Source organism: Trichomycterus rosablanca, chromosome 4 (genome assembly GCF_030014385.1).
Source record: "Trichomycterus rosablanca isolate fTriRos1 chromosome 4, fTriRos1.hap1, whole genome shotgun sequence".
Classification (NCBI taxonomy): domain Eukaryota; kingdom Metazoa; phylum Chordata; class Actinopteri; order Siluriformes; family Trichomycteridae; genus Trichomycterus; species Trichomycterus rosablanca.
In genome coordinates, this window is record NC_085991.1 from 40,694,981 (window position 1) to 40,711,211 (window position 16,231).

Sequence of the window (16,231 nt, forward strand, 5' to 3'; positions counted from 1 at the left end):
GTATTCCATTTAAAATATATTTGCTATATATATATTATGTTTTTGGTGTAAATTTTGCTGAATATTTGCGCACCCCTGACTGTTTGGAGCAGGCCGCTGTAACTCGAGCAACGCGCACACGCACATACACGCACATGCACGCGCACACACAGCCAGCGCCGCGGCCGCATTAGTGGTAAACAGAAGTGCGCGGTCCTGAAGAGTACATTTACATTTATACATTTATATGTGTTTATAAACTTATTACTGTAGTGTTAATTAGTGTGGGTGAGGATGAAGACTCGGGAATGGATCCTGTTTACGTGCTTCTTTCTCGGCCTGTGCGTAATCGGAGGTAAGCGAATAAGTAATGACCAGACTGAACTTTAAGGTAACATATAGGTCATAAACAGCGTGGAGTTTAATAATCGTGTGTTTTACATGTGTGTGATCAGTATGAAGATGGTACAAAAAAACATGTATCATTTAAAGCTGTTTCAAAACTTTGGTGCACAAACCCTGTACAATTTACACCTCACAGTTCTACACTACTCTGTAAACAATAATTTACCAAACTGATTAACAATGGAGTTCTCAATCTGTTTAACATGCTGTGGGGGTTTATTTGGGATTTTACTGCTTTCTGAAGGGTTATAATGTACAGACACCCGTGTCCATACTTTAAAAGGATGTCATACTACACTTTGGGGGTGGGAGTGTGTTTGCCTGTATCATTTTCCAGGTAATAGGGTAAGCTGTCCCAAAATTTTTTATCTTTTTGTATGCTTTGGACTTTCAAAAAAAATGACAAATTGGCAACCAATATACGTGTTTATTGTTTAATATTTTTCGAGTACATAGATCTACTTTAAATAGTACACAAATAAATTGGAACAAAATAAATTTTTGGGGGTATCTACTAGGGATGTAACGATACACTCTACCCATTCTACTCTATTCACGATACTGGGTTCACGATACGATTTTTTCCCGATTTTTTAAACAAAATTAAATTGAAGACAAATCATGACAAAGTTTCCTTTTATTATTTCTCTTTAAAAAAAAAATACTGTATTTGTGCTTATTTTTTATTTATCTAAATATTAAATGCCCTTTTATTTTTCAGGTAGGTACAAACTATGCATACAATGCTGCACATTTCCCTTTTTGTGTAAAAAAAACCTGAAATGAAATAAATCCCACATGAAATAAATAAATGAATAATAAATAAATAAATAAAGTATCCTCACATAAATACATTTGGCTGGAAAATTCCAAACCTGGCAACCCTGTAGTGACGTCAACCAGGCAAAGTGAATAGTGCCAGTGTCCTCTGCTGTTTAAAGTGAATATCGATTCATTATACATGTAAACCGATTTGAATTGTTACACATGTGAATCGATTTTTAACTGTCTTGTAGAGCATCGTTACATCCCTAGTATATACAAGTATATGATTAAAAGTTTGACACTAAAATGTCCAGACATCACAAATGAATAACAACAGTATTTATAGTTTAGTTACAATAGTATTTTTGTTGCAAAACCATAGTTTACAATTATGACAGGAAATGATTGTTTGCGGCAGTGTGGTTTTATTGGGCTTCAGTTCCATCTCTCAAATGGCAATACAATCTCTACATTTTCAACTAAGCCATGCAAACACCTTTACCATCCATTTAGAAACCAGTCTTAAGTTATTTTATGTGTTGGGTTGTCTTATTGTATGCTTTGGACTTTCAAAAAAATGACAAATTAGCAATTAATGTTGGGGTTTGTTTTTTAATATTGTTTCCAGTAGATCCACTTAAAATATATGCATTAGTACACAAATAAATTGGAACAAAATAATGTTTGGCTATATACACATATATGATTAAAAGTTTGACCTTAAAACATCCAGACATCACAAATGAATAACAATAGTATTTTTTGTTGCAAAATCATAGTTTGCAACTATGATAGGAAATGATTGTTTGCAGCAATGTGGTTTTATTTTGGGCTTCAGTTTCATCCCTCCAATGGCAATACATCTCTAAATTTTCAATAACATTAAATGCAAAAGATTAGCTAAGCCATGCAAACACCATTACCATCTATTTAGAAACCTGTGTGTTGGGTTGTTGTCTTTTTGAAATGTAACGATTTTGTTTCTATGCAGATGAGATTATTTCTCTAATTTGTCTTGGTATGGTGCACTATTTATGTTTCCTTTGATGATTTGTAATGACCCAGTGCCATCTGCCAAGAAGAACCCTGATATTTGTGATCCTCCCACCGCCATAGTTAACTATGGGCTTAGTGTTCTTGGTATCATATGTGCCAGACAAACAGACAAGCTGTTTTATTGCCAAAACACCTTTACTATGTGTGCTACTTATTTCATGAAATCTTGTCAACCATTGTGTATTTTTTATAAATGTAAGTTATATAAATTGAGTTTGTTAACATATATTTGCTTATTGCTAATTACTTTTTTTTAGTTGCTCCTGTATATTTTAGGGGTTGCCACAGTGGATCTGGTGAAGCTTGGCACTGTTTTAACACAGGATGCCCTTCCTAATGCAAGCCTCCTATTTTAATCCGAGCTTGGGACCAGCACTGAGAGCACCCTGGCAACTGCACTTCCCAGTGGATAGACAGTTTCGACCACCACCCTCTCGGACATTAGACAGTCATATTCGTGCAGATTCTCGGCAGATAGCACCATTGAGACTCGAATCCAAGATCCTTGGATCTCAGCAGTAATGCCACCGAAGTGCTATTAAGACATTTTTATTTGTTCATATTTATACATCGATCAGCCATAACATTAAAACCACCTCCTTGTTTCTACATTTCATACATCCATTTTATCAGCTCCACTTACCATATAGAAGCACTTTGTAGTTCTGCAATTACTGACTGTAGTCCATCTGTTTCTTTACATACTTTTTTAGTCTGCTTTCATGCTGTTCTTCAATGGTCAGGACTCTCCCAGGACCACCACAGAGTAGGTATTATTTAGGAGGTGGATGATTCTCAGCACTGCAGTGACCATGACATAGTGGTGGTGTGTTAGTGTGTGTTGTGCTAGTATGAGTGGATCAGACACAGCAGCACTGCTGGAGTTTTTAAATACCGTGTCCACTCACTGTCCACTCTATTAGACACTCCTACCTAGTTGGTCCACCTTGTAGATGTAAAGTCAGAGACGATCGCTCATCTATTGCTGCAGTTGGTCATCTTCTAGACCTTCATCAGTGGTCACAGGACGCTGCCCACAGGGCGCTGTTGGCTGGATATATTTTGGTGGGCTATTCTCAGTCCAGCAGTTACAGTGAGGTATTTAAAAACTCCATCAGCGCTGCTGTGTTTATCCATTCATACCAGCACAACACACACTAACACACCACCACCATGTCAGTGTCACTGCAGTGCTGAGAATGATCCACCACCTAAATAATACCTACTCTGTAGTGGTCCTAGGAGAGTCCTGACCGCTGAAGAACAGCATTAAAAGGGGGCTAACAAAGCATGCAGAGAAACAGATGGACTACAGTCAGTAATTGTAGAACTTCAAAGTGCTTCTATATGGTAACTGGAGCTGATAAAATGGACAGTGAGTGTAGAAACAAGGAGGTGGTTATAATGTTATGCCTCATCGGTGTACTTTTACTGCATATATCCACTTTATACTTATAAATATAAAGAATATATTCTATTACAAAACAACAAGTCATTAAAACGTATTCCCCCCAACTGTAAAACACAGTGTTTATTTATAAACCTTTATGGGTGTATGTATGTATATGTTATGGATGTATTATTTACACTTTAGATTTTGAACCCATATTTAGCAGAAAATATTTCATGGAAGTAAATTTTAATTATTTTATTTAGGAAAATCTGATTCATTTCTTTAGAAGACATTTATTGTTAAAAATGCTCTGGTTCATCTTAAAAAATGAAACAACTTCTAGTCCTTCCCCTTTTTTACTCTCTCCTTTAAGATGATCGTTGGAAGCCTAAATACTCGAAGACTAATGATACACTTAACATATATTTTAAGTTATTTGTATACAGTTCTGAGTTAAAAGGACACTTGGCCTGTACATCACAAAACAGTAGCTGTCAAACATTTCTCTCGTGTGCCAGGATCCAGCACCAGTTGTCTTGGCATCTGCTAATGGCACTGCAGTGTGGGGTGATTTCGTCATTTGTTCTTGTCAGAGTGGATCCTGGAGGGCCGGGAGTCTGAGAGATTTGATAAATGTGGCAGAAGCAAAACTGCTAGTTATAAATGCTCCTAACCTTCAAAACCGGGGAAATCGGAGGGATGCATATAAAGATCAGGCTCATCAGCCTTATGGGGTAAAAAATCGAGGCTCCATCAGAATCAAATGTGATGAAGAGTGCAGGTTTGTAATGAAGGCCACAGGCTTTTCTCGTCCTCAGCTGTGTATCTGATATGAATAGATGATTTTCTAACCTCTGTGTTATTAGTTATTGCTTTTTTAATATGATTAAGAAAGCTCAAGGATACTGCTGTGCATTGAGATTGTACAGAAAAAAAGCATCTATAAGGCTGTTTATTCTCTTCCACAGACTCCTCAGATGCCGAGAATGTATTGATGAAGAAGCTTTTCTCTACTTACAATGTCAAAGTGCGGCCAGCAGAAACGCCAAAGAGCAAGGTGGTCGTCAGGATTGGCATGATTCTGTCATCCTTCGTCAGTCTGGTATGGTTCTACATATATCCTACATACACACCTGAGGGCAAAACCTTTAGAAATTACCTGGACTTGTATTATGTATTGTATTATGCATTTGATTTTCATTTGAATTTGTATGGATTTTAGATGGATGGATGGATGGATAGATAGATAGATGGATAGATGGATAGATGGATAGATGGATGGATAGATGGATAGATGGATAGATAGATAGATGGATAGATAGATAGATAGATAGATAGATAGATAGATAGATAGATAGATAGATAGATAGATAGACAGACAGACAGACAGACAGACAGACAGACAGACAGATAGACAGACATTATTTGGTTGGCGGATCATTCTCAGAACTGCAGTGACACTGACATGGTGGTGGTGTGTTAGTGTGTGTTGTGCTGGTACAAGTGGATAACACACAGCAGCGCTCATGGACACCTCATTGTCACTGCTGGACTGAGAATAGTCCACCAACCAAAAAATCTAGCCAACAGCGCCCCATGGGGAGCGTCCTTTGACCACTGATGAAGGTCTAGAAGATGACCAACTCAAACAGCAGCAATAGATGAGCGATCGTCTCTGACTTTACATCTACAAGGTGGAACAACTAGGTAGGAGTGTCTAATAGAGTGGACAGTCAGTGGACACAGTATTTAAAAACTACAGCAGCGCTGCTGTGTCTGATCCACTCATACCAGCACAACACACACTAACACACCACCACCATGTCAGTATCACTGCAGTGCTGAGAATGATCCACCACCTAAATAATACCTGCTCTGTGGTGGTCCATGGAAAGTCCTGACCATTGAAGAACAGGGTAAATGCAGGCTAAAAAGGTATGTAGAGAAACAGATGGACAACAGTCAGTAATTGTAGAACTTCAAAGTGCTTCTGTATTATAAAATGGACAGTGAGTGTAGAAACAAGGAGGTGGTTTTAATGTTATCAGTGTATATGCTCCTGTCACATGACCTGTTATCCTAGTATTTGTCTGTGCTACTTCATATCAGTGAGGAGGACATTTGGACTGTTTTGAGATTGTATGAGCAGCTTTTCAGGTCATGCCACAGCATTTCAGAACTTTAGATGCTATATTATCTTCTTTCTTACCTATTTTGTTGTTGAATTGCTCATGTTTGAGTATTACCGAATATTGTTGAGACACAAATATAAATTTGTTCTTTCAATGACTGCAATCTTTCTAGACTCTAATGTAGAGAAGCTTTACTGTTGGGTTGAGGTTTTTTTCGTGCAGCCTTATTTTTCCTACATAATTTTAGGCAAAAGGTGTTATCTGTCCAAAGAACAGTGTTCCAGAAGTTCTGTAGAATGTCTAGGACGACTTTTGCAAATTTTAAATAGCTTTGTATTTGAGTCAGCAGTTGTTCTCATATTTGGAGAGCGGTGGTCCTCTGTAGTATTTTAAATAAGGCCTGATTTACATGAATAGGATATTTTTTAATAAAACAAACTCAGATTTTGTGCTTGTTTAAGGAGGTGAAGGCTGTACACATCTACAGCTAGAGTGTAAGTGAGAATTTAATCTACTTTTTAATCTACACTGCAGGATGGTTTATTTCCGTCAGGCTTACTGTGAGGTATGGTGTCCTCCTGAGTGTTAATGTTACAGGCATATTAAGTATCACTTCCTGTGCTGATTGAATATCATAATACTGCAGCATAGAGTGCACAGTATTAGTATTCTGCTTCTCACATGGCTAGTAGAAGACTTAAGAACCTGACAACCCTTAGCACCTGTTATTACAACTAAAGCTTCGGATTAAGGAGTGTAATTTAGCTTGATTCATGTGTTGCAGCCAATTTATCCCTTCTCAAAGCTAAGTCTTTTTTTTTTTTTTTTTTTTCATCCACTATTTTATCCTGGTCAGGGTTGCGGTGTGTAGATGCCCGACCAACTGATATCCAAGCTGAGATCCAGGTATCAGGGCAGTGATAGCTCAGTGGTTAAGGTACTGGACTAGTAAACAGAAGGTTGCCGGTTCAAGCCCCGCCACCACCAAGTTGCCACTGTTGGGTCCCTAAGCAAGGCCCTTAACCCTCAATTGCTCATCGTGTTCAGCTCATTGTGTGAGTCGCTTTGGATAAAAGCATCTGCTAAATGCTGAAAATGTAAATGTATCAATCTTAGCGGTGGTGTGCCAGTGTATTAGACCGCTGCACAACCCAAGCACTTGAAGGCTTCTTTTTTTTCCCAAGCCTGGCTTATACTTTCCTGATAACTGGATATAAGCTTTGAATGGGCAAGGCAGTTTGGACATATGTGTTGAGTGTTAAAACTCCCTGCCCACCTCCTCACTGCCTCACTTTATTGTGCACCAAATCCCGAATCAACATAGTAAAGTATATGCCAAATTAGTGCATTATGAATGGTATGATTACTATTTTTAGTACAATTTAGTACATAGTAATTGGCTTGGGGTGCCGTATCAAAATCTAACTACAGTTTCATGTATTTTAATTTAGTTTCATGGGTTTTAATGTTGCAACTTCGAATTCAGCTTGTGAGTAACTACATTTACATTTTCTGCATTTAGCAGACGCTTTTATCCAAAGCAACTTACAATTATGACTGAACATGATTTGAAGCAATTGAGGGTTAAGGGCCTTGCTCAGGGGCCCAACAGTGGCAACTTGGCGGTGGGTTGGGGCTTGCACCGGCAACCTTCTGATTACTAGTCCAGTACCTTAACCACTGAACTATCACTGCTCTTACTAACTAAAATAAACTTTGTTTTTTAACAACCAAATACTAAAACAACATTGCAAACACATAATTTTGAATAAATCTCATTGTTATTTATGGTTTTCAACAAAATTTATAATTGGGGTGATATTAATTATGGGGTTGGTTGCAGTTTGTCATTGTTGGGTTTGTGAAAGTTAGCAAACTTTGCGGTTAGGGTACTGGACTGGTAAACTGGACTAGTCAGCAAGGCTTTAACTCCAAGTTGCTTAAATTGTTGGATTTAGTCATAACTGTAAGTCACATTCAATAAAAGTGCCTACTAAATTGCACAATGTAGTACTTATCTTGCCCCATGACAGATTGGCATCCGGGGTACGTCACTGCATTGCACCTCGTGATTCTGGGGATCCCACCAGGACTTTTACTAGGATAAAGCAGGGGTAAAACATACAATTATCAACAGTGCATTATGAGTGGTATGATTACAATTTTTGGTACAATTTAGTACATAGTAAGGGGCTTGGGATGCAGTATCAAAGTTTAGGTACAGTTTCTTGAATTATGGTTGTTTGTTTGTTTGTTAGGATTTTAACATCATGTTTTACACTTTGTTTACATTCATGACAGGAACGGTAGTTACTCATTACACAAGGTTCATCACTTCACAAGTTTATATCAAACACAGTCATGGACAATTTAGTATCTCTAGTATCAATTCACCTCACTTGCATGTTTTTGGACTGTGGGAGGAAACCGGAACACCCGGAGGAAACCCACGCGAACACGGAAAGAACATGCAAACTCCACACAGAAAGGACTCGGACCACCCGACCTGGGGATTGAACCCAGGACCTTTTTGCTGTGAGGTGACAGTGCTACCCACGAATTATGGTTGTAGTGTCACAACTTTTTAAATTGTTTAGCTTGTGAGGTTTTTTATTTCTAATTTTTTGTTTTATTAATATTTTTTTTACCAACGAAATGCTAAAACAACATTACAAACACATAATTTTGAATAAATCTCATTGTTATTTACGGTTTTCAACAAAATTCAGGGTGGTTTTATTTATGGGGTGGTTTAGGTTTTTTTTTCTGGTTAAAGTCTGTCCAACATTGTTGGGTTTGTGAAATTCTCTGTAACTATGTGGTTTGGGTACTGGACTAATAAACTGGACTAGTCAGCAGGGCTTTAACTCTAATTTGCTTAAATAGTTGAATTCAGTCATAATTCTAAGTTGTGTTCAATATAATTCTGGGGATCCCACCAACACCTTAACCAGTATGAAGCGAGGGTAAAACATGAACATTTATTAACAGGCTACAAGTATTTGGGGATTTTGACAGTTTGTCATGCTTAGGAGCACATTTTGAAAACATTTGTGTCTTCCACATTTAGGATTATTTGACAGATGTGTTTATGTACGATGCCCCAGGACTCAGCTGCCACATCACTACTTGATTCTACTATAAATATTCACGAATCACTGTCATTTTCACTTTTCTGGGATACATATTATCCTAGATAGGCTCAAATAGTATAGAATACAATTGTGTCTGTGTGTTCGTTATGAGTGATTCAACATGTAGCCAGATCACAGTATCCTTTACTTCCCCAGTTTGGATTTTAAAAATGAGTCTCAGATAGCTGACACACCCCCATACACACACAAACACACACACACACACACACACACACACAGACAATACCTTGCGTCAAATGTTTCTGTAATCTTGTCTAAAAGAAACTGCTCTGAACCCTCAGTGACCCTGATTAGTCTTTATTAAAGATAAATTAATAAAATGACTAATTTAATTTACTTATTTAATGAGTATATGATAACTTAAATATAGCTTTGTCAAATACTGTGATATTCTTGTATTAATTAAATCAATCAATTAATAAATAAACTTGACCGCTCAGGTGGCGCAGCGGTAAAAACACGCTGGAACCACAGCTGGGATCTCAAATACATCGTATCGAATCTCAGTTCTGCCTTGCCGGCTGAGGCTGAGTGGCCACATGAACAATGATTGGCCTGTTGTTCATACGGTATTTGACAAAGCTATAGGGTCTCTCTCTCTCATGTCTGGTGCAATTACGACCTCTGCTGGTTGATTGATGGCGCCTGCACAGAGATGAGAAAAGAGTGCTCTTAGGGTGTGTCCCTCCGTACACGCAGCTAGGCTGCACTGCACTTGTCAAAAGTGTAGGTGATAAGATGCATACGGCATGCTGCCCACGTGTCAGAGGGGGCGTGGGTTAGCTTCGTTCTCCTCAATCAGAGCAGAGATCGGCATAGATAGATAGATAGATAGATAGATAGATAGATAGATAGATAGATAGATAGATAGATACTTTATTGATCCCGAAGGAAATTAGAGTCCCAGTAGCATTGTACGTACATCAAATCAAATCAAATACACACTATAAAGAAAAAAATGACAACAATATAAATTCGAGAAAGTACAAACACTTTGACAGATTGAATGTAACCTGAGTTTTACATATACTGCATAGCTACAGAGCAGATATTAATGATGAGGATGGATTGAGTGTAAATAAACAAAATAACCGAATGGAATGGAATTAAAAGTAAAAGTGCAGGAAGGTGCGGTTCCAAGTATACAGTACACGGTCCAGATTAAATATAGATTAAATATTAAATATAAAGTGATAAGTGACAAGTATTGCACATTGGATCGGGCCAATATAGCCATAACTATATATACATTAGCATACATATGTATTTGTACGAATATACTTAAGTACACATATATACATGTACAGTGTATCACAAAAGTGAGTACACCCCTCACATTTCTGCAAATATTTCATTATATCTTTTCATGGGAAAACACTATAGACATGAAACTTGGATATAACTTAGAGTAGTCAGTATACAGCTTGTATAGCAGTGTAGATTTACTGTCTTCTGAAAATAACTCAACACACAGCCATTAATGTCTAAATAGCTGGCAACATAAGTGAGTACACCCCACAGTGAACATGTCCAAATTGTGCCCAAATGTGTCGTTGTCCCTCCCTGGTGTCATGTGTCAAGGTCCCAGGTGTAAATGGGGAGCAGGGCTGTTAAATTTGGTGTTTTGGGTACAATTCTCTCATACTGGCCACTGGATATTCAACATGGCACCTCATGGCAAAGAACTCTCTGAGGATGTGAGAAATAGTATTGTTGCTCTCCACAAAGATGGCCTGGGCTATAAGAAGATTGCTAACACCCTGAAACTGAGCTACAGCATGGTGGCCAAGGTCATACAGCGGTTTTCTAGGACAGGTTCCACTCGGAACAGGCTTCGCCAGGGTTGACCAAAGAAGTTGAGTCCACATGTTCGGCGTCATATCCAGAGGTTGGCTTTAAAAAATAGACACATGAGTGCTGCCAGCATTGCTGCAGAGGTTGAAGACGTGGGAGGTCAGCCTGTCAGTGCTCAGACCATACGCCGCACACTGCATCAACTCGGTCTGCAGGGTCGTCATCCCAGAAGGAAGCTGACGCACAAGAAAGCCCGCAAACAGTTTGCTGAAGACAAGCAGTCCAAGAACATGGATTACTGGAATGCCCTGTGGTCTGACGAGACCAAGATAAACTTGTTTGGCTCAGATGGTGTCCAGCATGTGTGGCGGCGCCCTGGTGAGAAGTACCAAGACAACTGTATCTTGCCTACAGTCAAGCAAGGTGGTGGTAGCATCATGGTCTTGGGCTGCATGAGTGTTGCTGGCACTGGGGAGCTGCAGTTCATTGAGGGAAACATGAATTCCAACATGTACTGTGACATTCTGAAACAGAGCATGATCCCCTCCCTTCAAAAACTGGGCCTCATGGCAGTTTTCCAACAGGATAACGACCCCAAACACAACCTCCAAGATGACAACTGCCTTGCTGAGGAAGCTGAAGGTAAAGGTGATGGACTAAACCCAATTGAGCACCTGTGGCGCATCCTCAAGTGGAAGGTGAAGGAGTTCAAGGTGTCTAACATCCACCAGCTCCGTGATGTCATCATGGAGGAGTGGAAGAGGATTCCAGTAGCAACCTGTGCAGCTCTGGTGAATTCCATGCCCAGGAGGGTTAAGGCAGTGCTGGATAATAATGGTGGTCACACAAAATATTGACACTTTGGGCACAATTTGGACATGTTCACTGTGGGGTGTACTCACTTATGTTGCCAGCCATTTAGACATTAATGGCTGTGTGTTGAGTTATTTTCAGAAGACAGTAAATCTACACTGCTATACAAGTTGTACACTGACTACTCTAAGTTATATCCAAGTTTCATGTCTATAGTGTTTTCCCATGAAAATATATAATAAAATATTTGCAGAAATGTGAGGGGTGTACTCACTTTTGTGATACACTGTATATACGCTCAGTCCTTAGTGATCACCCGTTGTCCACGAATGCTGGAGTTATAGAGCCTAATGGCTCTGGGGATGAATGACCTTTTTAATCTGTCCGTTATCTGTTCTGCATTGATGGAGAGGAAGCATGATGCAATGGGGCAACTGGACAAAAGGGAGAAAAAGGGGAGAAAATGCATAAAGAAAATATATTTTTTTTAAATTAATAAATAAACTTCATCCTGGTTACAGTTGCAGTATGTCCGGCATCACTTTAAAATGTTGAAATTGAAATATAGAAAAGACCGTAGTACATTCTAAACAGTGTGCAAAGTAGGGCTGGGCAGTATGACCAAAAATTTGTATCACGGTATTTTTTTAAGATTCTGACGGTTTTACGGTATATCACGATATGTTTTATTTTTTGTATCACTGGGACTTTTTATATGTCTGTGACTTATTCTACTGTCATAAAGACATAGAATATAAAACGTTTTCATTTTACCATGAATATAATGAAGGTTTTGAGTACTATAAGCTTTGCTTGGCCCCACAAAATGACACAATATATGATGGAATCAGTACACGTGAACAGTTGCAATAAATACAATTTTTATAAATGCAATTTTTATTGTTTATTGTATTTTATTGTATAGCTCTCCCTTTAACAAACAAAACGACGTTTGCAAACTCCACTGTACAACTTGACCACAGGCCTGTTGTAGAAAAGTGGACGACTTTATATACAGTGGGGGAAATAAGTTTTTGATCCCCTGCTGATTTTGTAAGTTTACCCCCTTACAAAGACTTGAACAGTCTATAATTTTTATGGAAGGTTTATTTTAACAGAGAGAGACAGAATATCAACAAAAAATCCAGAAAAAAAACATTAAATAAAAGTTATAAATTAATTTGTATTTAATTAAGGGAAACAAGTATTTGATCTCCTACCAACCAGCAAGAATTCTGACCCCCACAGACCGGTTATGTGCCCATGAGGCACACAAATTAGTCCTGTCCCTGTATAAAAGACTCCTGTCACAGAATCAGTTTCTTCCGTTCAAATCTCTCGACCACCATGGGCAAGACCAAAGAGCTATCAAAGGACGTCAGGAACAAGATTGTAGACCTGCACAAGGCTGGAATGGGCTACAAGACCATCAGCAAGAAGCTTGGTGAGAAAGAGACCACTGTTGGTGCGATAATTCGAAAATGGAAGAAAAACAAGATCACAGTCAATCACCCTCACTCTGGAGCTCCATGCAAGATCTCACCTGGTGGGGTAAGAATGATTCTGAGAAAAGTGAGGTCAGTCCAGAATTACACGGGAGGAGCTTGTCAATGATCTCAAGGGAGCTGGGAGCAGTGAAATGCTGGATATGACCCCAAGAACACCATCCCCACCGGGCATTTCTCTGCCTCCAAACACGGCGAGTGGATTTGATGCCAAAGAGCTCAATTTTGGTATCATCTGACCATATCACATTCTCCCAAGCTTTCTCTGAATCATTCAGGTGTTCATTGGCAAACTTCAGACGGGCCTGTACATGAGCCTTCTTGAGCAAAGGGACTTTGCGGGCACTGCACGATCTCAATCCATTACGGCGAAGTGTGTTACTAATGGTTTTCTTGGTGACTGTGCTCCCAGCTCCCTTGAGATCATTGACAAGCTCCTCCCGTGTAATTCTGGACTGACCTCACCTTTCTCAGAATCATTCTTACCCCACCAGGTGAGATCTTGCATGGAGCTCCAGAGTGAGGGTGATTGACTGTGATCTTGTATTTCTTCCATTTTCGAATGATCGCACCAACAGTGGTCTCTTTCTCACCAAGCTTCTTGCTGATGGTCTTGTAGCCCATTCCAGCCTTGTGCAGGTCTACAATCTTGTCCCTGACGTCCTTTGATAGCTCTTTGGTCTTGCCCATGGTGGTCGAGAGATTTGAACGGAAGAAACTGATTCTCTGGCAGCAGTCTTTTATACAGGGACAGGACTAATTTGTGTGCCTCATGGGCACATAACCGGTCTGTGGGGGTCAGAATTCTTGCTGGTTGGTAGGGGATCAAATACTTATGTCCCTTAATTAAATACAAATTAATTTATAACTTTTATTTAATGTTTTTTTTTCTGGATTTTTTTGTTGATATTCTGTCTCTCTCTGTTAAAATAAACCTTCCATAAAAATTATAGACTGTTCAAGTCTTTGTAAGGGGGTAAACTTACAAAATCAGCAGGGGATCAAATACTTATTTCCCCCACTGTATCTCTGCTTCCAGTTCACTTATAACTAGGGATGTAACAATACACTCTACCCACGATGCGATGCGATGCGATTCACGATACTGGTTTCACGATACGATTTTTTCCCGTTTTTTTTTTTACTGAAATTGACAAATGATGACACAGTTTCCTTTTATTATTTTTTAAAAAACAATAAAATACTGTATTTGTGATTATCTTTTATTCATCAAAATAATGAATGTCCTTTTATTTCTACAAATAAACTATTTGTACAAACTATGCAAAACAATTTTGAATTAAGCCCAATTTGGCTGAAAAACCCCGAATTTGGCAACCAGGCGTATAGCGCCAGTGACGTCAAAAAGGCGAGGTGTATAGCGCCAGTGCCCTCTGCTGTTTAAAGTGAATATTGATTCATTTTAAATGTCAAATCGGTTTGAATCGTGGATTTTTTTAATCGGTTATTAACTGTATTTTGGTGAACTTATAACGTTGGTTTAGCAACTGACCTGAAGTATTTTCGCCCAGTAAGACATACCTGGAATCCAGTGTTTTAATTATTGCTCTGAAAGCTTCTTTCTTGACTGTCTATAGAGGAATCGTGTCCTTGCATATGTGGATTGGTACTGCTTTCGTAATGTCGTTGTTTGCAACAGCCGTGGCTCGACAAACTGTACCGTATATAGTGTTTTAGTCTGTTCTAAAGTGCTGACGCACCTCATTTCTTTGGCAAGTTCTTCCGGTGCATATTTGGTCTTCCTCTCTTCATACTCCATCTGTTTTCGTTTATTTTTTCCCCACCATATCGAGGAAGCTTAAGGAAGCCTCTTTCATCTGTTAACACTGTCATGCTTTTGCCACCTGGCTAACTCATGAGCTGTATCTAATCTGCCCAGCGCACCATAGCACTTTTAGCGGCGAACAATATTATATGATTTGCTGCCTACTGAAGCCTACAGCTGTTGTATTAACTATGCTATGGTATGGCGGTGTATGAAAAATTCATACTGTATGAGGAATCAAAGATGGTATAAGAAATGTACCGTCGTACCATCACTAGTGCAAAGCTATCACAGGAAACACACACACACTGGACCAGTCAACATGCTGTATGTTTTTAAAACATAAAAAATATTTATGAGGTCATTACACTGGTACACTTCATCATCGAGCATTGTCTGAATGCTACAGCCTACTCAAATATTGTTGACCATTATGCATTCCGTAATGGCCACGTCCCAAAGCACAAGTCATCACAAACATATTCCACGTATGTCATAGAGTTCATTGTGCTTTATTTGCCTGTTCTGTCACTTGCTCTGAATCATAGATCTTTGGGAAGTGGTAGAATAGGAAATTCACTGGATGAATGATCAGCTGACAAATATGCAGCAGTAATGTAATGCAGGTATATTTTTAACACCTTGTGAAATCCAGCCATGAAGAATTGAGGCTGTTCTGAGGAGGGGGGCATATTAATTCGTTTTAAACAATTCAAAATTTACAATTACAGTCAACAAATATTAATAAACAATTAAGATGTCAGTTCTTAATAAATGGCGAGTGAGTGTATACTGTATGTGTAATGTATGCAGATTTTAAATGGGACAAAATGTATAAAAAATTTTTTAAAAAAGCAGCAGCCAGTAAATAGCTAATGTGATTAATATGCATTATATGATCATTCCTCATGTTTATGAAACTACCGTGTTAACATGCCGTGTCTGATTAATCCAGCTGGATCCAGATACAGCAGGTAACATATTTCTGCCTGATAGCTGGTGGCTGGTTATAATAATTATATTCCACATCCATATTAACCGTATAAAAGAGCTGATTGTGTATTCGTAATAATAATTTGTGTCTTCAGTCTCCTTTTGCCCCAACCCCCACACGTGTGTCCTGTACTGGGAGTAGAGACAGCTGTCTCTCAAACATTCCTCTGCTGGTTTTAAATAGCACTCCTGCATGTGTGCCGTCATGCCTTTCCTGTCCGAACAATCCCCCCAGCTCAAACCACACTGTCCAAGATGAATTCTGATCTGTACGAGTCCTTCAGAGATTTCTCACCCTGCTAATCACAGCTACATACCCACCTGTTGTACGTCTGTGTGTACTCACTGCCTAGTCCTCAATATTTACACATTAAATGTGTTGGTGATAAACGTTATTGGACAGTAAGGCTTACACATTTTAAATGAGGGTGAATGTAGTTTTCTCAGATTCCAGC

At 38.9% G+C, this 16,231-nt stretch overlaps 1 protein-coding gene across 1 annotated transcript in view; it reads left to right on the plus strand.

Annotated features, from left to right (window-relative positions):
* Positions 1 to 273: 273 nt before the first annotated feature.
* chrnb1 (cholinergic receptor, nicotinic, beta 1 (muscle)) overlaps positions 274 to 16,231 on the plus strand; it is a 57,026-nt gene continuing 41,068 nt past the window's right edge. The window contains exons 1-2 of the mRNA XM_062993585.1: positions 274 to 334; positions 4,567 to 4,700. Coding sequence (XP_062849655.1) covers positions 274 to 334; positions 4,567 to 4,700 — 195 coding nt within the window. The remainder of the gene's footprint in view (positions 335 to 4,566; positions 4,701 to 16,231) is intronic.